Below are 26,531 nucleotides of genomic sequence, written 5' to 3'. Positions count from 1 at the left end.
TTTGAGCTTCACTTTTGTTCCGAATTGTTCTTTTTTCATTTTCGAGCCTCGCCAGCGGCCCGAAAGTCGCCGAATTATCCGATTTGCGGTCAAATCTGCCCGAAATAACGAGCGCCCAGTCTCATAGGGTCATGCGTATATTTACAGGGACCAGATGACGTGTCCCAATTAACCGATTTTCCGAATTAACGAGAGTCGAATTAACGAGCTTTTACTGTACAGTCAAACCTCGTTACAACGAACACCACATTAACGAACATTTCAAATTAACGAACTTTTAAGAAATCCCGTGCCGACTGCTTATAGTTTCAATGTAAAAATATTTCACTACTACGAACTTCAGAATAACGAACATTTCAGAATAACGATCATTATTTAATTCCCGTGTAATCTTAACAACACCTCAGTACTACGAACTTATATCCCGAAATGCGAGGATTCTTAGATTTCAGTGTATCGGTCATGGCAGTCGGAGCTGTAAGGTAGCAGACGACGCAACGCGAAGAGCGGACGCCCTCCCGCAAAAACCTGAGATGGCACGGGAGGAGAAAGACGCGGGTGAAGAACTTTTTTTTCCCCTCCGTTGCGGAGGCGACAACGCATCAGGTTTTGTAAAAGCCCAACCGCATGCATTGCACGTGACTTTCGAGTGAAGGCGGCTGCGACAAACGGGCTCCGTCGCGCTGTCGCGACGGGAGCACCCACATGTTCGCGACGAAGTGTCACGGTTGCTCGATTGAAAACTATTGCGTGCGCGCAGGCAAATTACGAAAAAGAATTACAGAGTAGGTCAATGACAACATGCCAAATTTATTATTGTCTTCTTTGAGATAAGGATGCCATAAAAGCGTTTCGGGACTTCCTTTTTTCGCAATCTTATGTTTAACCGCGGCAGTAGTATCTGCTGTGATCCCATGGGGCGCCCGGAAGCGTACGCTGCCTACGCTACGTCGCACTTTGCAAACTGCGTTATGTTGGGGTTAGTCCACGAGGCGCATCTCGACAACGTTTCCTCTTGCTGTCATAGAACGTTTAAGAAAAGCCGCAGCGCCTCACATCGTTGCTTCGCAGGGACAAGGGCTACCTCACACGACGACGATGTTGACATTGCAGCAAGCTACCACCGAAACATCAAAACGAACCATCGATCAATATTAACGACAAAATACGGCCGCTGCCTCGCTCTCCGCGTGAGATGGGGCTGTAAAGAAGGTAGTCTATAACTTGCATTCCTTGAAGTACACGCTGATTGGAAGCATCACGAGCAAATTGCAACCGAAGCGAGGGTCAGAGATGCCGCCATTTTGCCGACATCGTCATGCTCACTTCCGGGCGACAAGCGATGTTTTCTGGCTTTCCAGAAACATGCGACGTGACAAGCGACGGCGATGGATGGCCCTCCGCGACAGCAAATCCTGTCGGCCGTCGCTCAAAACTCGCGTGCATGCAGTTAGGCCTTCAAGGATTGCAGCGATGACATGGACGACGATGTCACGGTAGCACCCGAAGATCGCGACGAATCCGTGTCGGCCACAGATGCGTTGGACTACTTGAGGAAACTCCGCTTATTCATAGAGAAAAGCGGAACAGCGACCGAAACGGACTGTGTAGAACCGTTCGTGACGCAGAGTTTGTGCTGCAGCCGTCAAAAAACGGTCACGGCACGGACTATTTCAAATAAACGTGCCTTGTCTGACGTTCACGTGTGCATTGTTGCGAGAAACGAGTTCAAGGAGGTACCGTTGCAAAGGTAGGGCGTTACTGCAATTCTATTGTTATGGTAAATTTTTGGGCTTTCACTATAACGACCTTTCAGAATAACGAACATTTTCACTGCACTACCTTGAAGTTTGCATTCAGTGTCCTGCCACTGATGTGCTGCTTCACTTCATGGAGAATGGCCAGCATGGCCACATTGGTCTTGCCAGCACCAGTGGGTGCACAGATGAGCAGGTTCTCATTGGTGTTGTAGACGGTGTCAAACACAATGGATTGTATCCGGTTCAATGTCCTCACACCACGGAAACCTGCCTGGCAGACCTGCAGAGAGAGAGCATTGTTTCCCACACACAGTTGCTACATTCCACATTTCACCTGGCACACAGATTTTTCAAGAGCCACAAGAATAGAGATCTACGGTGCATCCTGGCAGCATAGTTCCATGGCCTCATTCCAGTTCTCATAGCCTCTAGAATGTTATGCCTGCAACTGCTGAAACATCTTGTGGGGGCACGTAAGTACGTAGGGATTATTCACCCAAATTCTGCTGCTAAGCCAGGCTCACTCAAGGCACTTTTCCTACTCCAGCTTTCTCGTGAATTGCAAATATAAAATATTTTACACATGCTAAACATTAAGAGAGTTCCTTATCATCTGTCCACGACAATTTTTATTGCAAGAAAAAGATACCCAAGCATGAGGTGCCACCTTGCTAGTGCTACAAGATTTTTGCCTTTGGGATAAAATGTGCTAAAGGGACTATGTACTAATATGAACACTCCCATTTATCGCATTTATTCAGGTATAAGTTGACCTTTTCTTCTCGGAAACGTCACCCACAACTGGCTATCGGCCTATACTCGTGATCAACGGAACTCTACCCATATTTGTGATCAAACCTAGAAAAGGTACCGAGCTCATAGGGTTACACTGTTGCACCCACTGTTCTTCGAGCAGCGCCAACTACACTGGTGCATTCGATTGTAGAGAGCATGCGGTGGACGACTGCGAGATGAGACGTCTGTGCTGTCCATTAGGCGTCTGCCGAGCTGCAGCGGCCACAGAGCATGGGCCACCGCGGCAAGAGCGCACACGGGAGATTGTTTTACGTGTACACAAAAAACACAGTGTAAGAAATAACATGCAAATGTAACGTTCGTGTCACTTGTGGATGTGTAAGTGTGAGAATCTAAACACAAACTCGTGCTTGTAAGTTCCAACACTGAACACAACACATTTATATTTGCAGTAAATACAGTGCCATTTCGCCGATACGAATCTCAAGGGGGAGCAAAAACATTTGTATCACTCGAAATTTCGAATCATCAGAAAACCAGCTAGATCAGTTTTCAAACCACGATACAGTAGAACCCCGCTGTTACGTTCCTCACTGCTGCGTTTTCCTGGCTGTTACGTCGTTTTCCGCCGGTCCCGGCATAGCTCCCATAGGATACAATGTATTGGGAACCCCGCTGTTACGTCGTAACTGTCGGACCGTTCCCGTATGATACGTCGCGAAGTGCGCTCGGAGCCGACCGAGTGACTACCAAAGAGAGCGGCCATGGTGCATTTTCACGCAGCTTGGCCTCGTTTGACCGTAATATTAGCCGCATGAAAGGCGCAAGCAACAGAATCTTTCAATTGATGCAAACGAAAGCATGGCCTTCGAGATTCAAATTGCAAAGATGGCGTCTATGACGTAACTGCTCGCGAAAGCAAGGCCTTCGAGATTGGCATTTACTATTGACAAAAGCATAGCCTTTGAGATTTGTATTGCACAAACATGGCGTGTATGACGTCATTGCTTGCGAAAGCAAGGCCTTCGAGATCGGCATTCACTTCTGCCATCGCGTTGGCGTAGACTCATCATCATCGTTATTTGTCGGAGAACGGGAGGAGTTCGAGCTGGTTGGAGCTCGCATGGTCGTGCGTGCGGTTCGCGGTCGGACTCGCTGCGCCGGTAGTGATTGCGTGTGCTTAGTTCTTTCATGCCTACAGCTGTTGGTGTTAAAAAAATCACATACGCGTTGATTACATTTCTGTGGATGAGGCCCTCCTAAGCTCCGCGTTTCTATCCATCGACTAGATCGCGGCTGAGCGCGCCAATTTTCGTGCTGCTCGTAAGAATTGAAATAAAATTCTGTACCACTAATATTTTGCCGTTTTTCCTGTTTTTCGGCTCTTACGTTTCCCGTCTCTTACGTTTATTTCCTACGGTCCCTTCAAGAACGTATCAGCGGGGTTCTACTGTATAAGCACAAAACAAGTATTTCTGTCAAAAGAACTGGAACACGTGTGAATGGACTAATAAGGGGCGGCGCAGCTGGCTGCCACGAACGCACGGGTCAAAGCTTCGCTGACACCCACTGAAAACTAAGTCCGCATCACCATCCTCATAAGTGGACGGGAACGCCGAAACACTTTGTGCTGTTTTGCTACATTATTGCCTTTAATCTACCGCTGTGTTAGCCGCATACCTTTGGAGTTGCGTATCAATGACCGTGTCAATAGCGATTGCAGTTTTGTGCACAGCTGTTGCGGCGAACGGTAGTTCAGTTTTCAATTCATGTGTGCTGGCCACGCACATGCCTTCAAAATAACGTCGTTGCTATCTATGATCGCATCTGCAACGGTTTTGTCCGCAGCGGTTGCGGCAAGCAGCGTCGCTTTGACTCGGTGAGCAATGGATGTATGTATTTATCGAGTTTCCCCGACGCCATACACGATTACGTCGACAGCGACCGCTGTTTCGTCCACAGCGGTTGTGGCAAACGATAACTACAGTTCTGTGTGTGTTTTGCCGCGTGCATACTTCCGAAGCTTCCAGAGCAAGCTGCTCTCGGCCATCGATTGGCAGTTTCAGTACCAAAGTTCGCATCACTTACTGAGACACGAAAAAGTGTTTGGAACATTCGAATTTCAGCCCATTGGACACGATGAAATTCAGCCAGGGAATTATACAAATTTGTATCAGACTGGATTCTTAACACCGAGATTCTACTGTTACATAAGACAAAATAAAAATAAAAACTGCGTTAGAAACTCTAATAAAGCCTTTTGAAGATCACCATGCATGTTTGTGTGCACTCAGTGGGCAGCATTTTCTGACCATGCTGAAAAAGTGTGGCCTTGCAGCAGTGCGGATTTCCCCCGGAGAGGTGGTGTCACCTTTTCAGGGAGCATCGTGCAATCAATGATGCATCGATTCATTCATTCCAAATACTTTGAAATTTTAAATTCGTGTCAAAGTGAATTCGAATATTGTAATATTTGTTCAAGTATTCCCCCATGCCTCAAAATAATGCATTAGAAAGACAAACAATGGAGTGCAGATTTTTATGACAAATGGATCTTGAAGCCCAAGCAGGAAACCTTGCTTAGCAGGTGGATGATAATCACCTGCGCCTCTTTGTCTCGCTCACCATAGAGAAATCATCACGAGCAAGATGGTGAGAAGACTGGTTATCATTTGCCAATTTCATCCCACAGTGTTGTTTGTGTGACTCATTGAGCAACTGCCTCTTTGACAATGCACCTAGTTCGGCTTGTTCAAGCACATAAAAGAGGCGTCAATACCAATTGCCTTCGAATTCCCTGGGTTTTTAGATAAAAATTATATTGTGTACTGCCAATTCTTCCCTATAAGGTGAGCGCGCATTTTGCAAAAAAGAAAAAAAGGAACGCTTTGTAGAGACAAGCTGTTTTCTAAAAAGTTATGGCTCTGAAAGGCTGATGCATTTTCAGCACAAGATGTAGGGATTTTGTCAGCACTGAAATAAAACTTCAGCATGACTCTCACTCCCAAACATCCTTCGTTTCCCTGACACTAGCATTTTTTTGTTCGTGGGGTTGTGAAGAACGCATCGGCGGGGTTCTACCTGTATAGTCGTCGTCGGCAAATCTTGAACATCATGCATTCAGATAATTAGAGGCAACGGGGGATCCTGTTAGGTGGAATAAAATGCCACTGTGCTCAACACATTAGAGCTGCAGTAAAACCTTCACGTTAGGGCTTCCCAAGTAAAGCATACCTCATCCAGGTTGGCTATTTCAACAAGGCTGTTGCCCACATTGGGAGGCGGGGGCTTGCTCAGTGGTATGGACACCTCTTCATATTTTCCAGTGGACGCAATCTTACAGTCAATGGGGAGTGTCATCTGTCATAGAGAAAAAAATTTTGCGCGTTATGTAATGTCCATGCCTCTGAGGGGTCAGAAAGCCCACAAGGCAACGTGTGCTGTAGAAACTGCTAGCCTCATTAATCTGGCACAAATCAATGAAACACCAAAATTCCTCCACAACTAGGCACAAGTCACTTCATTCAACATGAGTGCACGTCATGTGCAATGCTTCATTCAGGAGAGTATTTTATTGAACCCGTGACACTGCCAACACTGGTGCAATCAAATCAAAGGCACACGTCAGTGTAAATGTTATTATCGCACTGTCTCACCAAATAAACATTGTACAGTCGAGCCCGACTATATCGAACCCGTTTATATCAAATTATCCCGTATATCGAACAATTTCTAAACACGGTAAATTTACATTGAGAATATATAGCAAAAGTTACTGTTACATCGAACGAAAATAGCAACGACAACCGATATATCAAACTCCATGTGCCTCAAAAGTGCCCCAGCAAGTTGGCTTTCCCTCGCGGTGGCGAGGAAAACTGCCGGCGCCACCCTAGAAAAAGTGGTTTAGACCCGGTTGTGCACGGGCGAACACCCCCCTGCAAGAAATGATCCTGGCCCGCTCGCAGCGCTTACAGCCAATCAGAGGCCATCGTGCTTTCTCCGAGGTACAGAGGCGGTAGAAGTGAGCGCCATTTTTTCTTTCTTTATGCTTGTGTGCCTGCTGCTGCCTGTTTTCCTCGAGTCCTCATTCAGCGTGGTCCGTGCTGGTGGTGTTGCCTGTTGGTGCTCTGTGAACCTTCGTGTCGGCAGGGAGCTTAAGATCGACTTGCTCGGAGCTCTTTCTATGTTGAGTAGATCGTGGGCAGATGTCACGAAGGAGACGATCCAGAACTGCTTCAGGCGTGCCGGCTTCCGCATGCCTGGTGATGACACCCCAAATTCCGATGACAGCACTGAAAACACCGCAGGTGTTTCCGCCGAAGTTTGGAGCGAGCTGGCAGAGTTCCCGGGAGCTATCGACGGATCGACATTCGACGAGTTCGTCAGTGCGGACGATGATGTCGCCATCATGGGTGAGCTACAAGATGAGGACTACGTTGCAGACGTCGTGCCGACCACGAGCCAAAGCGACAACAAATAAGGAAATTGACGATGGCCCATTGCCTACATCCTCCGAAGTGATTAGTGCACTTGCGTTGGTCCGGCGCTATTGCGTGAATGTGGAAGGTTGCAGCCTCAGCTGCTCCGACTCGTTGGACAACGTGGAGGCGTGTGTGCTGTCGCAGGCAGCGAAGTCGTTGACACAGAAGAAAATCCAGGACTATTCTGTTCCAAAGTAGGGCACGCAAGTAAGCCACCATATTAATAAAGTACTTTTCTTATTGTTATGTGCCTTTGTGTCAAAATCCTATAGTGGGCCTATATCGAATTATGCCGTATATCGAACTAATAAACGTCTTTTGGCGAGTTCGATATACCCGGGTACGACTGTATACTTTCTGCCCGTCCCACAAGGCATATGAATTGGTGAGCTTTTACTGTATTCAGTAAAAAAGAATCAATCGTTTCAGGCCTTCAAAAAGTTTCAAGGTAAAAAGAAAAGCTAACCTTTGCACCCGCTATGAAGGCAGCTGACTTTTTGGCCTCTGCAAAGGAGTCGTAAACATTCGGATACCTCTCCACACGTGCTTGTGGCCTTCTAGACAGCAAAGGTGTAGCCTTGGCTGTAATAAGTTCAGCATTGAGTTCAGCGTGTCTGAAAAGAGAGAGAAAGAGCTTACACCTCAAGCCAGGCACCAATCTCACAACTAATTTTATACCTTCTGTATTCGTTCAGAAAGTGCCAGGGTTTGCTGTAACGCTTGCCAAGCGGCAATCTAACAGAACACTGGAACCTCGATTCCCTAGTTACCGTATAAACGCGTGTAAGGGCCACACCCGTGTAAGGGCCGCACCCCGTTTTTTTGAAGTGCATATTCTAAAAAAAAAAAAATCCGCGTAAGGGCCGCACCCACACTTTCCTCAACCAATACGTATTCAAAATGCGCGCGCGCGTAAGCTTCTAGGCGTAATCGATAGATGGCGTAAGGAAACGCAACCATCATCATCGTCACCAGAGTATGTATATATATTTTTTCGATTTTATTTCGTGTTAAGATGTTCGTGAAGTGGGCTAAAAATTTTAATTTTTTATTAGTATTCATAGACTCGTCAACTAAAGGTTAAAGCAGGATTTTATCTTTAGCTTCTCACATCTCTATACCAACGCGCTATCGGCGCTATCCATATCGGCATTAGCATCACCAACTTTGGCATGGCGTTCGCGGCGTTGTTCGGTTTGTGTAGTTTGTCCAGTTCAGCCAGCCATTTGCTGTAGTTTTCTGCACTGTTCGATGACCTTCGTGCTAGCTTGTTTTCTACACGGCGTTCACGTTTTGGCAAGATGGGCAAGTACCTGAATAGCTACACTGCTGGCTATAAGTTGAAGGTGATCGAGTATGCTCTCGAGCATGGGAAACGTGCCGCCGGCAGAAAATTCGACGTTGACGAGAAGTGTGTTCGACGTTGGTGTGCTCAAAAAGAAGCCTTGCGAAACACCAACAGCACTAAGCGCGCTTTCCGAGGAGAGCAGTGCAAGTTTCCCGATTTGGAAGAAGACTTGCTCCGCTATGTGACTGAAGTGCGGAATGATGGTCTTGCACTCACAACGGACATGCTGCGTGTGAAGGGACTAGCCTTGGCGACTGTACTTGGGTGGATCCTATCTGCGTGGAGCGCGGTGTCGACGGACATTGTGTCCCGAAGTTTTAAAGTCGCCGGGATATCTAACAGCTTGGATGGCACGGAAGATGACTGCTTGTGGAGTGACGGCGCTTCGCAGCACACCATCTCATCTCGGACTCCAAGTCTGAGGACTCGCCGAGTGACGACGATTGAGCACGTTATGTCGCAAGAAAGGTCGTATACTGCAATAAACGCTCTTCGTTCGCTAACTGGTGCGTTTTTACTTAAAAGAAAAAAATGTCGCGTGTATGGGCCGCACCCTGAAAATTGGCCCTTATTTCTTGAAAAAAAAGTGCGGCTCTTACACGCGTTTATACGGTATGCGAAAACCCACATTTTACAATGAATTGGTCTGGCCCCAGAAAAGCTCCCAGAGATATATAACATACTAAAAACCTCGACTATACTGCACAATTTTACGCTGACCATGCTTTGTACGACGCCTCTCTGGTCCGGTCCAAGAAAAAAGAAGGTATTTACCCAACTCTAGCACACACACAGTTTTCATGGATTCAAAACAAAAATTCACCCGAGTGTGATGATACCGGCTAATTGAAACTAACTGACGTGCTCCCAGACTGATGATTAGAAAAAAAGAGAGACAAGCACAATTTGCCTCTACAGAATGGGACAATAATTCTCCTGGCAGTTCATTTTCTTCGGTGATCCAGTTTTCACAGCTTTAAAATCAGGAAGTGTCTAGTGTTCCGAATCGATAAGGAGCGCTAGACTTCTGTCCAAACAGAATAAATGTCTAAGCATTTCGTCCAGTGCCATAGGCTAGAACATGGTCGTGCCTGGATGAAGGTACCTGACCCACATATTTCAGTCAAGAAGGAACCAACTCAGACCTCTCAGCAGCCTCAAACCCACGCATTACACCCACTTCTTTAAGACACCAAAGAAATGGCCACAGTTCAGAAGGTACACGTAATTCATGCTCCATTCAGATGGAATCAAACACGAAATGTCTGGTGCATGCAATAAATTCTTCAGGTTTTGTGGAGTGTGACTGGGTCAGTTGCTATCGCCCCTTCCTCTGGCAATGTAGCGATACTTGTTGCAACTGCTCAGCAGGAGAACTGATGGCATGCCAGATAGTATGTATGGTACAATTCCCTTTGGACGGAAAGCTAATCGAACACGAAATGTCTGGCGCATGCAATAAATTCTTCAGGTTTTGTGGAGTGTGACTGGGTCAGTTGCTGTCGACCCTTGCTCTGGCAATGTAGCGATACTTGCCGCAGCTGCTCAGCAGGAGAACTGATGGCATGCCAGATAGTATGTATGGCACAATTCCCTTTGGACGGAAAGCTAATCGAACACGAAATGTCTGGCGCATGCAATAAATTATTCAGGTTTTGTGGAGTGTGACTGGGTCAGTTGCTGTCGACCCTTGCTCTGGCAATGTAGCGATACTTGCCGCAGCTGCTCAGCAGGAGAACTGATGGCATGCCAGATAGTATGTATGGTACAATTCCCTTTGTACGGAGAGCTAATCGAACACGAAATGTCTGGCGCATGCAATAAATTCTTCAGGTTTTCTGGAGTGTGACTGGGTCAGTTGCTGTCGACCCTTGCTTTGGCAATGTAGCGATACTTGTTGCAACTGCTCAGCAGGAGAACTGATGGCATGCCAGATAGTATGTATGGCACAATTCCCTTTGTACGGAAAGCTAATCAAACACGAAATGTCTGGCGCATGAAATAAATTCTTCAGGTTTTATGGAGTGTGACTGGGTCAGTTGCTGTCGACCCTTGCTCTGGCAATGTAGCGATACTTGCCGCAGCTGCTCAGCAGGAGAACTGATGGCATGCCAGATAGTATGTATGGTACAATTCCCTTTGGACGGAAAGCTAATTGAACACGAAATGTCTGGCGCATGCAATAAATTCTTCAGGTTTTCTGGAGTGTGACTGGGCCAGTTGCTGTCGACCCTTGCTCTGGCAATGTAGCGATACTTGCCGCAGCTGCTCAGCAGGAGAACTGATGGCATGCCAGATAGTATGTATGGTACAATTCCCTTTGTACGGAAAGCTAATCGAACACGAAATGTCTGGCGCATGCAATAAATTCTTCAGGTTTTATGGAGTGTGACTGGGTCAGTTGCTGTCGACCCTTGCTCTGGCAATGTAGCGATACTTGCCGCAGCTGCTCAGCAGGAGAACTGATGGCATGCCAGATAGTATGTATGGTACAATTCCCTTTGTACGGAAAGCTAATCGAACACGAAATGTCTGGCGCATGCAATAAATTCTTCAGGTTTTATGGAGTGTGACTGGGTCAGTTGCTGTCGACCCTTGCTCTGGCAATGTAGCGATACTTGCCGCAGCTGCTCAGCAGGAGAACTGATGGCATGCCAGATAGTATGTCTGGTTCAATTCCCTTTGTAAGGAAAGCTAATCGAACACGAAATGTCTGGCGCATGCAATAAATTCTTCAGGTTTTATGGAGTGTGACTGGGTCAGTTGCTGTCGACCCTTGCTCTGGCAATGTAGCGATACTTGCCGCAGCTGCTCAGCAGGAGAACTGATGGCATGCCAGATAGTATGTCTGGTTCAATTCCCTTTGTACGGAAAGCTAATCGAACACGAAATGTCTGGCGCATGCAATAAATTCTTCAGGTTTTGTGGAGTGTGACTGGGTCAGTTGCTGTCGACCCTTGCTCTGGCAATGTAGCGATACTTGCCGCAGCTGCTCAGCAGGAGAACTGATGGCATGCCAGATAGTATGTATGGCACAATTCCCTTTGGACGGAAAGCTAATTGAACACGAAATGTCTGGCGCATGCAATAAATTCTTCAGGTTTTGTGGAGTGTGACTGGGTCAGTTGCTGTCGACCCTTGCTCTGGCAATGTAGCGATACTTGTTGCAACTGCTCAGCAGGAGAACTGATGGCATGCCAGATAGTATGTATGGCACAATTCCCTTTGTACGGAAAGCTAATCGAACACGAAATGTCTGGCGCATGCAATAAATTCTTCAGGTTTTATGGAGTGTGACTGGGTCAGTTGCTGTCGACCCTTGCTCTGGCAATGTAGCGATACTTGCCGCAGCTGCTCAGCAGGAGAACTGATGGCATGCCAGATAGTATGTATGGTACAATTCCCTTTGTACGGAAAGCTAATCGAACACGAAATGTCTGGCGCATGCAATAAATTCTTCAGGTTTTCTGGAGTGTGACTGGGTCAGTTGCTGTCGACCCTTGCTCTGGCAATGTAGCGATACTTGCCGCAGCTGCTCAGCAGGAGAACTGATGGCATGCCAGATAGTATGTATGGTACAATTCCCTTTGTACGGAAAGCTAATCGAACACGAAATGTCTGGCGCATGCAATAAATTCTTCAGGTTTTCTGGAGTGTGACTGGGTCAGTTGCTGTCGACCCTTGCTCTGGCAATGTAGCGATACTTGTTGCAACTGCTCAGCAGGAGAACTGATGGCATGCCAGATAGTATGTCTGGTTCAATTCCCTTTGGAGCAGGCTGTTTCACATGCTGATTTTGTTGCACATGGGTTGCGATTTTTGCTCTGCACAAGGAGACCTTCAAATCTGGTCTCTGCACACGATGCTGCCAATGAATGCTGCTCGTTCTGCACATGCACGAGTAATGTGGGGACGTTTGCATTTCGAATGTCTATTTCCACCTAGGATAACAATGTTAGGTCCATTGGCCCAAACAGCTGCGAGGCAAAAGCTTGGACGAGGGCTCTGCAACTGGCGCCGCACACAAGGTTGCTTGCTGTCATTCTTTGCGGCAGACACCACATTGTTTTTCAAATGTAACGTAAAGCATCATGATAGTGTAAAGCTTTCATGAGCAAAGAACATGCGTGTTTTGTCATTTAAAAACATTAGGCAATCTAAATTCATTTGGAAGTGTACAACCGCAGAAATAACCTCACTCCCACGTGTTGGCCTCTCGTTGAGCAGCCGTTAATCTTCACTGCCAGCAAATTCCCAGCCTTAAAATCACTGCGCTTTAGTGTCATGTGAGACAGCGTGTATGTATTCAAGGGCTGTTACCAAGACAAGCTAGAGATACACGGAGTTGCTCGAGACTGCCAGCAAGCTAGGCTTTGAGGTCTGATCTTTTTCTGTTTTTGGCTCGCCAAAACCTTTTCTGGTCAACATGCAGCTGAATAACTCCCTTTATTTGCACTAGAAAACAACATAACACCACTATCCTCAGCGCACAGACCTATGATGTGCACTTTCGCAAAAAAAGTGGCACATCACCGATTGCACTTGATCTGGAACAGACACAAGCCGTAGTTGTGCGTAGCATGAACCACTATGCCTGGAACTTGAGCCACAACCTTGCCTCCTCCATTTTGGTACAGCGCCTTCCCTTGTAACCATGCAGAGCTCTCACAGGTGCCAACGTTGTGTCACATGACTAAGCCTTGGAGAGGCGAACACTCTCCCACGGCGCCCAGTCACAACACGCAGCCTCCGCAATTGGTTCCAACAAGATGGAAAAGAGAGCCACATTCTAGGCATACTATGCAGTAGGCCTCGTGAAATGGAACCTGAAGGGTCCAGGGAAATATTTTCAGTGTAAAAGGAGTTCTGTTAACTGAGTGATGAACAGGGGTGCAGAATTCAAGTACGAAACCAATCGTATGGTCCAATCAAGCAGAAATTCCGTTTTCCCGTTCGCTGAGAGGAGTCTACTGTCGTTAGGAGGCATTGATATGAATCTACGTAAACTTGCATAAAATTGATGCACAAAATCTGCTCCGCAGCCATTTCATGACACTGCACCCGACCCCTATGAGGAGAGGCCGCTTCTAACGTGGTTTCGTTTTCCTACTCTATTCTTTCCCACAGACAATTTTCAGACTCAGTTTATCAAAATAGAAGATGCGCATCAGGTGAGATTTTTTTTTTTTTACAGTGAGACTAAAGGTTCGGTCACACTCCCTGAATTGAATGCTTGGCTGTCATATTTTTTCAAATAAGTTAATCTACTTCCCTTGGGGCAGTGCAGGTTTATACTGCAAGCTTCAAGTGGTTCGTACTTGCTTTTTGGGCAAGACTGAGCATCACTGCCTACGTGCTAAGTTTTCGATTACATGGAGCCCGAATTATAAGACGGCTTTGCACGGTCGCCTCAAATTCGTATAATTTCGGTCACACTGTATTTGCTTTTTTTATGCAGTGAATTTTTCTACATGAGCTACGCACGCAAATGATGGTCCCTAAGCACCAACATTAAACAGCAAAGCCAAAATGGGTTGTGCTCTTCGATGTGAACATCTGTTGCGGTACAGCCTCAGCCATGAGACCACGTCTGCAAACAGACGTGGTCTCATGGCAAACAGACCACATCTGCATACCTAAACTGGGGTCAATGCAAGTCACCGTATCTTCTTACGCTGCTGAAATACCAAGCTGATGCTTCAGCTAAGCCAAGAATGACTCACTTCTGCCGACGAAGAAACTCCACGTTCAACTGTGTGTCATCGTCCTCTTGCTCTTTGGCGGTGTTCTTCATGCGTCCCATCCTCTTTTCCTCTTTCTGAATTTTTTTCATCAGATTCCTTTCTTGTTCTGACTGCAATAAAACACAAAGCAATGTTACAAGAGAATGGGAAAAAAAGCTTCGACGGTGTTTGTTTATAATAAAGGTTAGCACTACATACAGAGCAAAAAGTAGTTTTTCAGGGGGCAGCCACGTCCTTGAAATCAAAATGACGGTACCTTTTGGAAATGCAATATTGGGAATCCTTTCTTTAAGCTCATACATTTTATCACTCTGGAAATTTAGTAGAACTTTAACAATGCTTAAAATGGTAAGGCCTTGGCAAGGTGAATATGTTGTTTCCTCGCTCTGATCACGGCCATCACGTTTCATTTGAAAAGGTGATCCTACATTTTTAAGCTCCGTAGCTGTCATCTTTGTCTGCCTATTGGCAGTACAAAAGCAACACACAATGAAAAGGATACCCTTATCCAGGAATGCATTGGCTACCTATGATGTGGCAGCACCATCCAAGTGGGCTATCTGGCTGATGGTGCTATTGGCCAGGTGTCGTGTTCCGGGGCTTCCGGGCATGAAGACACTGATCACAGTACTTAAACATGCTTTATTCGCATGCCAGCAACATAACGATAACCAAGAGTGCCCCCGCCCAGCCGTGCGCCAAGCACTTTTATTCACATCGTGGGCGAGGGTGTTGCGATATGGGCCACGTGACAGAGTATCGGGCGAGCACACGTGTACAGGTGTGCGACATCCCCCCACACTTATTTGGATCCCCAAGCATTGTCCGGAAAGTGTACGGCACAAAGCGGTCAGGACCAGTGCTGGAAATTCTTGCCATCTTCCACTGAAAGGCAGATCGAACTCCGTGGTGACGTCGGTGTTATCGCTGCGGATGTGATTTTGGTGACGCACCCACTGGAACACACCACGCGGGTTCACTACAATCAAACAATACGACACTGGTCCTGTGCAGGCGAGAACTGTTGCACACAGCCACTTTGGTCCCGATCGGAAATTGCGCACACAAACGGCATCATCTACAGCAAATACGTTGTCGTGACACGGGTGGGGCCTCGCCTCGTCAAACTGGTTCTAGAGCACTCTGTTCTCGATCGCTGGTTGTATTGGGTCTAGTGTGGTCCGCAGGCGTCACCCCAGGAGCAAAGTGGAAGGGGCCTCCCCTGTCGTAGCACGAGGCGTATTATGATACGCCAGAAGGAAGTAAGCTAACTCCTCACAGGCTGTCCTCGGACTGGTCTTGCGGAGCGCCAACTTCAAAGTCTGAACAAAACTCGGCCAGCCCGTTGCTGGTTGGGTGATACGGTGCGGTCCTTACGTGCCATATGCCCCTTTGCTTGAGGTAGGCTTGGAATTCTGCAGAAATAAACGGGCTTCCATTGTCGGACACAAGTGTTTCTGGAAATGCAAATCTGCAGAAAAGTTCATGAATGCAAGCAACGGTTGCCTCTGGAGTAGTGGTGTTCATGGGGCATACTTCTGGCCTCTTGGAATGGGCGTCAACAATAACTAAGTATGATATACCTTTTATCGGACCTGCAAAGTCCACGTGCAGGTGTTGCCACGGACGCGTCAGCCAGGACCAAGGATGGAGTGGCACTTTCACTGGCAAACTGCTGGGTCTACGCATGCATGACAAGACCCGACACATCCCTCTATGTCACGATCGATATTTGGCCACCACACACATCTTCTTGCAAGCTCTCTCGTGCGCATCACTCCCGGATGTCCCTCGTGTAATTCATCTACGACAAATTTCCGGAATTTTTGTGGTACCACCGCCCGCATTCCCAGCACGACACACCCTTGCTATAAGGAAAGCTCTAGTTTCCCACAGAAAAATGGTTTCAGATTCGCAGATACGTTAAAAGGCCAGCCTGACCGGATGCGCTGCACTACTTGTCAGAAAACTGGATTCCATGCTGTTTCTTTAGCGTTTAATGCAGACGGGGATGCTGTCGAAACATAAAACCAGAAAGGTTTCTTTTGCCTCGTCTGTTCCCGGTTGCTGGATTGGAAGGCGCGATAAGCACTCAGCGTCCACGTTCTGCGCCGAAGGGCGAAACTGCAACGATAAGGAATATGCAGAAAGTGTGACTGCCCAGCGTTGCAGTCTGGCAGCTGTGACGGCAGGAATGCCAGTTTTGGGGCCAAAGATCGTCTCAGGTGGCTTGTGATCTGTGAGCAGCACAAACCTCCGTGCGTAAATGTAGTAATCAAACTTCCTGACTCCAAAAACAAGCGCTAATGCTTCTTTCTCAAATTGGCTGTAACCTTGTTCAGCCTTTGTTAATGTGCGTGAAGCATAAGCTATTGGGTGAACTTGGCCATGACAAATGTGCAACATAACCGCGCCTATCCCGTAGGAGGAAGCGTCGCATGACAACTGCAATGGCAAACTGGGGTCATAGTGAATCAGAATAGGCTTTAACGACAGCCAATTTTTTATTTGAACAAACGCACTTTGACAAGCGGCGTTCCATTGCCACGGTTCGTCCTTACTCGAGAGCTTGTTCAAAGGAAAGAGTATGGATGAGAGATTCAGAACAAGCTTTCCACAGTTATTTATGAGTACCAACACTGAGTATAGCTGCTGTTTGTCTTTTGGAGCTGGTGCACTTGCAATAGACCTTTTTCAAGCAATCCCAGAACCCCCTGCGGGCGCGCGAAGCGCTGTGGGAAAAGTGTGTACGGCGGGCCCGCCAGCTGTTCCGTCGCTCGTTGCTCATTGGCGCCGTGGGAGCAACAAACGAAAAAAACGCGTCGCCGCTGATTGACCATTATTAAATCCTAAATACTACACATGTCTGAACGCACCTGAATGTATCTCTACGCATGAAATGCGAAAGGAATGATGCAGTCAGTGTAGGTATTACCGAGTGGATGTAGCAGTTAAGCGGCATGCGGGTTATCACGTGCCGATACATGCAGTAAAAACGTGCTATCGTGAGCAATGTGAGCTGGAACACCGAATTCGTATTTATTCAATGATTACTTGTTCACAAGCCGCCATGGCATTTAATGCCATAGCGGCTCGTGATCGGGTTCAACCAAACCGTAGAGAGGTGTTACAGTGTTCAGGTATCCAGGTGATTATTTGATTTTAATTCACAAGTCAAGCGTTGTACAAAGAAGTGAGCACATTCTAAACGTGTTTAAAGAAAAAAGGATGGGACTAGAATTCGCTTGCGAGATGCCTTGCTCACTCTGATATTTTGCAGTTTCTTGATACATGCTTTTAAGTTTCACTGCGGAGCATGTTTGCGCGCACTAGAGCCTGCTTTCAGCAAAATCTGTGTTTAATTTCGCGTCGGCGAATTCGAATGTTATTAAACGAGGAATTGTGATGTCATGATTACGCACGGCATTTGGAAAAAAGAAAACATAAGATGAGCAGTAGTTCCCAGCTGCAAAGTGATCAAAGAGGCGGGATATCCTGCGTATCGTTGTATCGGTTTGAAAATCTGTTCGCATGGTAAAGAAAGATTAACACGGATGTCCTGCATCCGTAAATAATGAAGAAACTAGAAACATTGCAGTTATTCCACATATGTATAAGAAGTCGCATAGCCTTGAAGAACGTAGGGAAGCGATGGGGGGGTGAAGGCTGTGTATGCCGCCCTAAATAAGCTTAGTCGCATTAAGGTCGCAGGGGTCTGCGGTGGGCAAAGAAAAATGCGGTCAGAGGCATGCCAATTGTTTTGTAAATTGTGTAGGAGTTAACCGCAAATTGATCTTTCTTGCGTCCACATGTACGTCGGCCAGACTGGTCGATGTATTAATACGCGCCTCAGCGAGAGAGAGAGAGAGAGAGAAAACTTTATTTTTAAAATCAGTCAATTACGTCAGGCATTGCCCGTCGCCCTGTGGGGATCGAGAGCGTCCTCCTACCTGGCGCCTCGTTCCCCAGCTGCCGCGCGCGGGCCGGCCGCGTAGCCCGGGCGCACTTAGGCACCGGCAATCGCCAAGATGGCGGCCAGGGCGCCACTTTGTCTGGGCGAGCCAAGCGTCGGCTCCGTCCCGCGCTGGCATGTCCGGGCAAGCTATGCTGGCGCGCTGCGCGGGCCTACGTCACAACGCAGCGCCATTCCCCATTGGGCCGCTGGTGACATCCTCCTCTCCTACGAGCTAAGATGCGCCCGACGATTCGCTCGTGGCGGCAGATGCTCTCAGGCTAGCACGAGAGGTTGACGCGCTGCTCTAGCAGGCGGCTTCTCGTTCGTGTGCTCGACCGCTGCCCTTTGTGTGGTAGTCTTAGCGCCGCTGGCAAGCGTACTTGCTCGGTCTTGCGGAGTTCCCTATACGGCCTGCAAACCTATCTCAAACCTATCTCAAACCTAGTGCAAACCTATCTCCACATAACTGGCACCCAACTTGGTTTCCGCATGGCTTCAGAGCAGACCCCCTCGAGGCGCTCGTTCCTGTTCGATCCTGTGGCGACGGACTTGATCTCGTTCAAGGCGGACGGCTGCGACAGCACGGGTTACGGCCCTCTTGGCGACCCTCTGCTTTCGTTCACCGGGAGAGATCCCTTTTTCGGGCCCCCCTACAGTGATGCGAGCCGCTTGAACGAGGACCACAGTCCTAGCCAAGCCAGTAACGGGCTGTATCAGCTGTTCGAGACTCACGCGCTTACGGGCCCGTCCCCGGCGCAGTCTCCGCTCGCTGGCCTTTCCCCGTCAGCAGCACGGTTGACAGCTCAAATCGCCGCACCCTATCCTTCCTACCGGGGGCACTCAGGTGTTGGCGGGAACGCGCTTCCTGACCCGCCGTGGTCGCGAGCGCAAAGGGTTGACAACGTCGTGCGCGAGCCAGCTCGCTTGGCCGACGTCACCGCGTTTCCCGACTCTCGCATGCCTCAGACTCGTGTAGGCGACGCTTTCGGCAAACGTGAGCCACCGTGCTCCACTGTCGATCCGTTCGCCAGTCGCGTGAGGCCTCATGCACCAGTCGGAGCGGATACCCTACTCTCCTCCATGCCGTTTACTGGCCCTTCTCGGTCTGACGTGCATGCCGGAGAACAGGCGCGCGACCCTGTTACGGCCGCGCCTGCGTCGGAGCAATTGCCGCTGCACGCAACTGCGGCGCAGCTCCTAAACGTCCTGTTGGAAGCGGCGCGCTCGCAGCCTTGTGCTTTAAAGGGAGACCTCGAGTCCCCTCAGCCAAGCGCACCGAGTAGCCTAAGGGTACCTCTGCCTGAGTACAGCGGTTATTCGGACCGCATGAGTGCCACAGAGTACCTCGAGGCGCTGCACCACTATCAGCGGGCGATGGGGCTGAGCGACAGCGTTATGCTCGGCAGCATATTGCCTGTATCGCTGACAGCCCAAGCGGCGCGGTGGTACCGACTTGTCGGCCACCAAGCTCGTTCGATGGAGGAGTTTAGGGCGCTCTTCCGTAGCGAATTCCTTCCTCCCGACTACGATCGCCGCATGCGTCGCGAGCTAGAGCTTCGCACACAGCATCCCGACGAATCTCTTCTTGAGTACGTTCGGGCTTTGCAGGAGCTCTACCTCCTTGCCAAACCTACGGCATCAGACGCTGAGAAGGTAGAGCGAGCCATTCGTCAGGCTCATTCAACCTTCGCCGCTTACCTTCGGAGCGCCCGTTATCGTGACCTAAACGAGCTGGCATCCGATGCGAAGCGTATTCAGGGCGACATACTGGCGGCGAGAGCCTACCGCCCGCCGCCGCCGCCGTCCGCTTCTCTCGAGCCTCGTTGTGCGTGGGCTGGTGGTGACTCGTCACCCCGTAATCCCCCTAATCACGAGGTGGCCTCGGCCGTGAGAGAGCAACGAGACGCGCCGGACGTTTCGGACCGCGCTCTCGACCCGTACTCGTACGCCCGGGCGTGCCCCTTCGCACTGCAGGGCGAACGAGAACGGAACCCCCGTGCCCCAATGCACGAGACGTCGGTGAGCTCCCCCTCGCCGGCGGCTACAGCAGTACGAGAGCATGGTGGTGTAACCCAACCTCTGGCACCGATGGCGTGTCGCGCTGGACATGACTTTCCAGCCACGCCGGCGCCGTTCATCGCCCTTACGATCGCTGGTCGAGAGTTTGCGGCGTTGCTGGATAGCGGGGCTTCGATCTCGCTGTTCGGCGAAGAGGTTATGGCTCATTTGCGCGACCGCTCTGTCCGCATTCGAGCTTGCGACACTGCCTTCCATCTCGCCAGCGGTACCGCCACCTCGTGCGGCGCTGCGCGGTTGGTTGTGCGCTGGGAGAATCGCGCGTGCCGACAGCGCTTCGTGCATCTCCCGGGTCTTTCCGTGCCCGTGATTCTTGGTCGCGACTTTCTCGTGCACACGGGTATCGTGATAGACGTCGCGAGCGGAGGCTACAGTGACGGCCCTTCCGGCGCCCTACGGCCATTCGCTACACCTCCCGTGGTCTCGGCTGCCCGTAAGTCGCCGGGCGCCACGAGAGAGCAGGAGGAGAGGAGACAAAGCGTGGCCACCGTGGCCCCCTCGGCCCGTGTCTCTCACTCCGGCGCCAAGACTGGCCCTTTGGCCGGCGCGGCGGAAAACGGTCCGTGCCTACCGCTTTCTCTCGAGCATAGCGCTACCGTGGTGGACGATGTCTCGGCTACGCCGGTGACCACCCCGGTAAGCAGCAGCTCGGATCGCTCGCTGCCGCCTTTGCCGGACAGCTTGTCGACACATGAGAAGGCACGCCTGTCGTCGCTGTTGACACGTTTCAGTGACATGTTCACGGAACGCCCGGGTTGCACCTCTCTGGTGAGGCACCGGATTGACACAGGCGACGCACAACCGTGGAAACGCAATCCTCGCCCCGTCAGTGCGGCAAAGAGGAGAGCAATTGACCAGGCATTGGATGAGTTGATTGAGACCGGAGTTGTCCAACGCTCAAACAGTCCCTGGGGTTCACCGGTGGTAATGGTCCCCAAAAGAGATGGCTCTCACCGGCTCTGTGTGGACTACCGCCGGCTGAACGAGGTCACGAGGAAGGATGCTTACCCTATGCCTAACGTTGACTCGATCGTGGCTGCGCTAGGCGGTGCTTGCTACTTCAGCACCTTGGATGCTAGCCGCGGTTACCTGCAGGTTCAGATGGAGCCGGCTGACGCGGAGAAAACTGCGTTCACCTCCCACAGAGGTTTGTACCAGTTTACCCGCATGCCGTTTGGCTGTTCTGGAGCTGCAGCTACGTTCCAGAGACTGATAGACCGCGTTCTCGGGGACGCTAAATGGCAACACGCCATGGCGTACCTCGACGACATCGTCATCTTCTCTCGAACGTTCGAGGAGCACCTCCGCCACTTGGAGGACGTCCTCGAGAGGTTGCGTGCCGCCGGGTTGACCTTGAACCCGAAGAAAGCTCAAATAGCTGAGACTCGCATTTCGCTATTGGGCTTTACCATCGAGAGCGGTCGCGTTCTGCCGTGCGAGGAGAAGGTACGTGCCATTGTGGAGTACCCTACGCCGGCGAACATTCAGGGCCTGAGGCGCTTTTTGGGCATGGTGAACTACTACCGGCAGTTCATCCCAAACTGCGCGGACCTCCAAGCGCCCTTGACCGCACTGTTGAAAAAGTCGGCACGATGGAGCTGGGGGCCAGAGCAAGAGCGAGCCTTCAAGGCTCTATCTCAAGCTGTAGTGGCCACAGCCGATCTGAAGCTGCCCGACCTCAACAGGGAGTTCGTTGTCCAAGCGGACGCGAGCGACCTGGGTCTCGGAGCGGTACTGCTTCAGGAGCACGACGGAGTCCTCCGGCCAGTCGCCTTTGCGAGCCGGTCACTTAACGCCGCCGAGCGCAACTACAGCGTGACTGAACGGGAATGTCTCGCTATAGTCTTTGCTCTCTGGAAGTTCGACTGCTACGTCGACGGCGTGCCATTCGTGGTGGAGACGGACCACATGGCACTCACCTGGCTTAAGCGCTTGCGCGAGCCCTCGGGCCGCCTCGCGCGCTGGGCGTTGACCTTGCAGCGGTACAACTTTGTTGTGCGCTACCGGAAAGGGAGTTCAAACGTCGTGGCCGACGCCTTGTCGCGTGCCCCCGTTCTGGCGTCTGACACTTATGTCCGCCACTCCCAAGAGCACTCGCACGAGTACACTCAGGGGCCCCTGGCTCCAATGGGTCGAAAGGCGCGAACCCCGACGGCGCAGTGACTTTCGAGTCGAACCGCCTCGGGTGAGGACGCATACCTGGTAGACCCTGTAACGTCCGCCGGTATCGTCTTCAGCAGAGAGGACCTACTTAAGGCACAGCAGGACGATCCGTTTTGTCAGCAAATTGTTGACGGGCTCAAAGAGCTGAGCTCCCAAGAGGAGCGGGGCGGTCAAGCCGCCGGGCGCAAACGGGCAGCTGGTATTGCTGTCGGCGCCGAGTGCCGGACGCAGACTGGTATTGCTGCGGGCACGCTGGATTCGTATCTGCTTGATGCTGATGGCGTTCTCCTGCGCTATGTCCCATATGATGTAGCTCCCCAGGAGTCTTTCAAGGTGGTGATACCCCGCAGTCTAAGGAAAGCCACCCTCGGCTATTTCCACGACTCGCGGTTGGCCGGACATGCGAGTGGCCTTAGGACTTTTCAAAAGTTGTGCCGCTCTGCTACCTGGCCTGGCATGAAGCGTGATGCCCTTCACTACGCCCGCTCATGCCGCGTGTGCCAATGCGTGAAGCCTCGTGGGGGCAAGCCTCCCGGGCTCATGCAGCCGATCGACAGCCAACAACCCTGGCAAGTCGCGGCCTGTGACATTATGGGACCTTTCCCAAGAAGCCGGAGAGGCCATGTTTTTCTCCTGGCTGTCACAGATCACTTCACGAAGTGGGTCGAGCTGTTTCCCCTTCGGAAGCTAACGGCACGCGCAATCTGGGACAAGTTGACCGAGGTCTTTACCCGCTTTGGCTTTCCGGCGGAGTTGATCACGGACAATGCGTCCTATTTCACGGCCAAGGTGTTTGTGGATGCATGTGCTGCCTTTGGCATTAAGCACCGCAAAACAACCATGTATCACCCACAGGCCAACCCGACTGAGCGGATAAACCGAAACCTCAAGCCCTTGCTGACCGCCTTTGCGCAGCAACACAGGGATTGGGATGCCTGTCTTAACGAGATAGGCTTCTCCTTGCGGTCCACGGTGAACCGTTCAACCGGGTACACGCCCGCTTTCCTCAACTTCGGGAGAGAGCTGCCTAACCCCATGGACCACGTTCTGCGGGGCGGCAGCGGGGCGTGCGCCACAAAAGCCGGCCCGTCTGGCTACGCGGCGGAACTGCGCTCACGGATGGACGCAGCCCTCGACCTGGCGCGTTCCAACCTGGCAAAAGCGCGAGCTGGACAGAAGGCTCAATACGACCGGTCGCATCGGGAAGTGCACTACGATGTCGGCGATCTCGTCCTCAGGCGCAATCACGTCTTGAGTGACGCTGCCAAAGGCATCTCTGCCTCCCTGTCGGCCAAGTGGTTGGGCTCATACCGAGTGCAGACCAAAGTGTCGCCTCTGGTGTACAGGCTGGCTGACTCCCAAGGGAGACAAGTCGGCGGTCCAGTTAACGTCTCCGACCTCAAACCTTTCGTTGCCCGCAGCAACGACTTGGGAGGGGGGGAGGCGGTCACCGAACCGCAGGAAAACCGTGAGAAGGCTGGCTCCAAGCCACGTCATCGGTACAATCTGCGGAAACGCACTTAAGCAACCTTTCTCCCACTGACAGGTAGCTGGACTTTATTCCATACCATGACACTGAATGGAGAATAACCGCTAAGGTGCGGCGGCACACGTCGGGAAGTGGTAGAAGGCCCTCTTGGCCGAAAATACCCTCTGACGTGTTGTCCAAGCCATAACCTGGCAAGCGCCCCCTTTGTTGGGCAGCACCGTCAGGCAGGCACCCTTTTTGGCAAGCCGGCTATGCCGGGGACATTTCTGTCCACTCCTGCGTCGCCCTGTCGTCTCCCTGCGCCTGGCTCTACTGGGCCGCCCAGCCTGTCGCTGAGCCTGTGGCCTGCTGTTCTCTGGCCCCTCCAGCTGGGACCTGGTACTCACCTGCCCTGCAGTCACCTCCACCCTGCCTTACACACCTGGCAGCTTCGGTAGCCACCCTCGGCGGCTATTCCGCCCACTCAAGCTTTGGCCCAGGCCCGAGCGTGGTCGCTCCGGCCTCCGTTCCTGGCTGCCTGCTGTTCCGGCCTGCTGTTCCTGTGTGGCCCCCGTCCTAGCGCCTTCCGGCAGTGGGCTGCCGCACGCAACTGGCAGCCACGCCTCGTACGTTCCCGGCTGCCAACCTCTCCAGTCCGGCGAACTTCAAGCGGGCTGGCTGCCCGCCCTTGTGCAGTCTTGCCCCCGTTCCTCCTGGGCTGTGGACCTTCTTCCCGGCGGTGGGCTCTTCCCTTGTGGTGGAACTTTTGGTGGAACTTTTGTGTGGCCATGGCCGACTTTTGGACTTGTACCTTCAGGAAGACGACACCCCCCTGTTGGACTTTGCCCCGTTGGCCAGCCCCCTTGCGGCTGAGCTGACCTTGCCACTTGGCCTCGGACAGCCTCTTTCACAGGCTGGCCTCGGTCTTTAGGAGGGGGGAATGTGGGGATCGAGAGCGTCCTCCTACCTGGCGCCTCGTTCCCCAGCTGCCGCGCGCGGGCCGGCCGCGTAGCCCGGGCGCACTTAGGCACCGGCAATCGCCAAGATGGCGGCCAGGGCGCCACTTTGTCTGGGCGAGCCAAGCGTCGGCTCCGTCCCGCGCTGGCATGTCCGGGCAAGCTATGCTGGCGCGCTGCGCGGGCCTACGTCACAACGCAGCGCCATTCCCCATTGGGCCGCTGGTGACATCCTCCTCTCCTACGAGCTAAGATGCGCCCGACGATTCGCTCGTGGCGGCAGATGCTCTCAGGCTAGCACGAGAGGTTGACGCGCTGCTCTAGCAGGCGGCTTCTCATTCGTGTGCTCGACCGCTGCCCTTTGTGTGGTAGTCTTAGCGCCGCTGGCAAGCGTACTTGCTCGGTCTTGCGGAGTTCCCTATACGGCCTGCAAGCCCATGAGTGTCGTACTGTGCTGCATCTTGGGTTAATAAACCCGTTGTTGCTGTTACCCTGCCTCGTGCGTGGTTTCTGCGCCGTGTCGGAGAAAACGACGAACCCGGCCGCAGCGTCGTCGCATGCAGCGGCAGTGGAGAACGTCGCGTCCCTACACGGTCGCGCTCGTAGGTAAGCCTAGTGCGAACCTATCTCCACAGACGCTAGCCGTCGGCCTCAGCGAGCATCGAAATTTATTGAATGGAGCCGTCTCATCTCGCATCGATATGTCAGTCATGAAAATGTAACCCCATCTTCGCAAGCACAGTACGTAATTCTGTACCATCAACCTCATCAGACAACGCGAGAAAACGCGACAATTAACGCCACACTTTGTGTCAGTCAACCTTCTCAGTCGTCACAAGACAAGGAATTCAACTTTATTAATCGACTGTAAGCACGTGCCTTGGTTGTTTGACTTCTTGTGCCTCTTTAGGACACGCGCGACGCACTCCATTTTTGTATATATGCTTTTTTTCACGCGTGCAATAAACTTTCAGAGGTGTGTGAGCGCTGGTTTGTGCATTTCCTTCCTTGTACTGCTCCTTTCTTTTTTCGCTCTAAGTACTATTCCAACCTGTAGTCATAGCATCAACGAAGGTTAGTAAGCACTTATCGTTCGTTACATATATGGTACGAGCGACGCAATATATGTATCTCATTTCCCTAAATGCCGACTCACTTTCTAGTGGACTCTTTAAATATCAGAACCTCACACTGTACTCGCCGACAGTGTCGAGGGACGTTGATTCCAAATGCATCCGCGAGTCATATACCGCTCCTGCACTTCATAAGCAACCGAGCTGTATTTTTTTTTTTTTCACTTATGCCGTAAGGCGCACTGGCGCCAAAAAAATAAATAAAAGGTGACGCTTCTGAGCCGCTCAACTGGTCCAACAGTGGGACAGATCGAAATCGTCGAGAGGCCATCGCAGCTAAACACTGCGTTCGTGATTGAATTGTGCAGTAACATGATGCACCTTGTCAAATTCATTGTGTCTAAGAAGTCCTGGCACGGCGCAAGCGGAAAGCTACAGCGCGAGGCCCGCGCGCTCGTCGCGGCGGCTGCTGCGGCGTACACACATTTCCCATAAGCGCTTGCGCGCCCGCTGGTGGCACTCGTGTGCTTGAAAAAGGTCTATTGCGGCCAATTTTTCATCCGTCGGTCAAACACAGTCTTTTGTGATGACATGACCGAAGTATTACAGTTCACTGCGAAAAAAATCGCATTTCGAAGGTTTCAAGCAAAATCCATGTTCTGATAGCCGCTTCAGCACTGCTTCAAGGTTGAGCAAGGGTCCACCGCACGTCGGCGGCTCCTGCGCTTGCAGCTGCGTAGCACGGTGC

General features: G+C 51.1%; 1 protein-coding gene across 1 annotated transcript in view; it reads right to left on the bottom strand.

Moving 5' to 3' along the window:
* LOC119397040 (activating signal cointegrator 1 complex subunit 3) overlaps positions 1 to 26,531 on the bottom strand; it is a 623,467-nt gene that overhangs the window by 554,173 nt on the left and 42,763 nt on the right. Inside the window, exons 6-9 of the mRNA XM_037664465.2 lie at positions 14,072 to 14,202; positions 7,467 to 7,614; positions 5,751 to 5,876; positions 1,843 to 2,040 (exon numbers count right to left, since the gene is read on the bottom strand). Of these exons, the coding sequence (XP_037520393.1) occupies positions 1,843 to 2,040; positions 5,751 to 5,876; positions 7,467 to 7,614; positions 14,072 to 14,202 (603 nt within the window). The remainder of the gene's footprint in view (positions 1 to 1,842; positions 2,041 to 5,750; positions 5,877 to 7,466; positions 7,615 to 14,071; positions 14,203 to 26,531) is intronic.

Source organism: Rhipicephalus sanguineus, chromosome 6 (genome assembly GCF_013339695.2).
Source record: "Rhipicephalus sanguineus isolate Rsan-2018 chromosome 6, BIME_Rsan_1.4, whole genome shotgun sequence".
NCBI classification, from domain to species: domain Eukaryota; kingdom Metazoa; phylum Arthropoda; class Arachnida; order Ixodida; family Ixodidae; genus Rhipicephalus; species Rhipicephalus sanguineus.
Note: the sequence above shows the minus strand (reverse complement) of the source record. Positions and strands in the feature narration are given on the sequence as shown.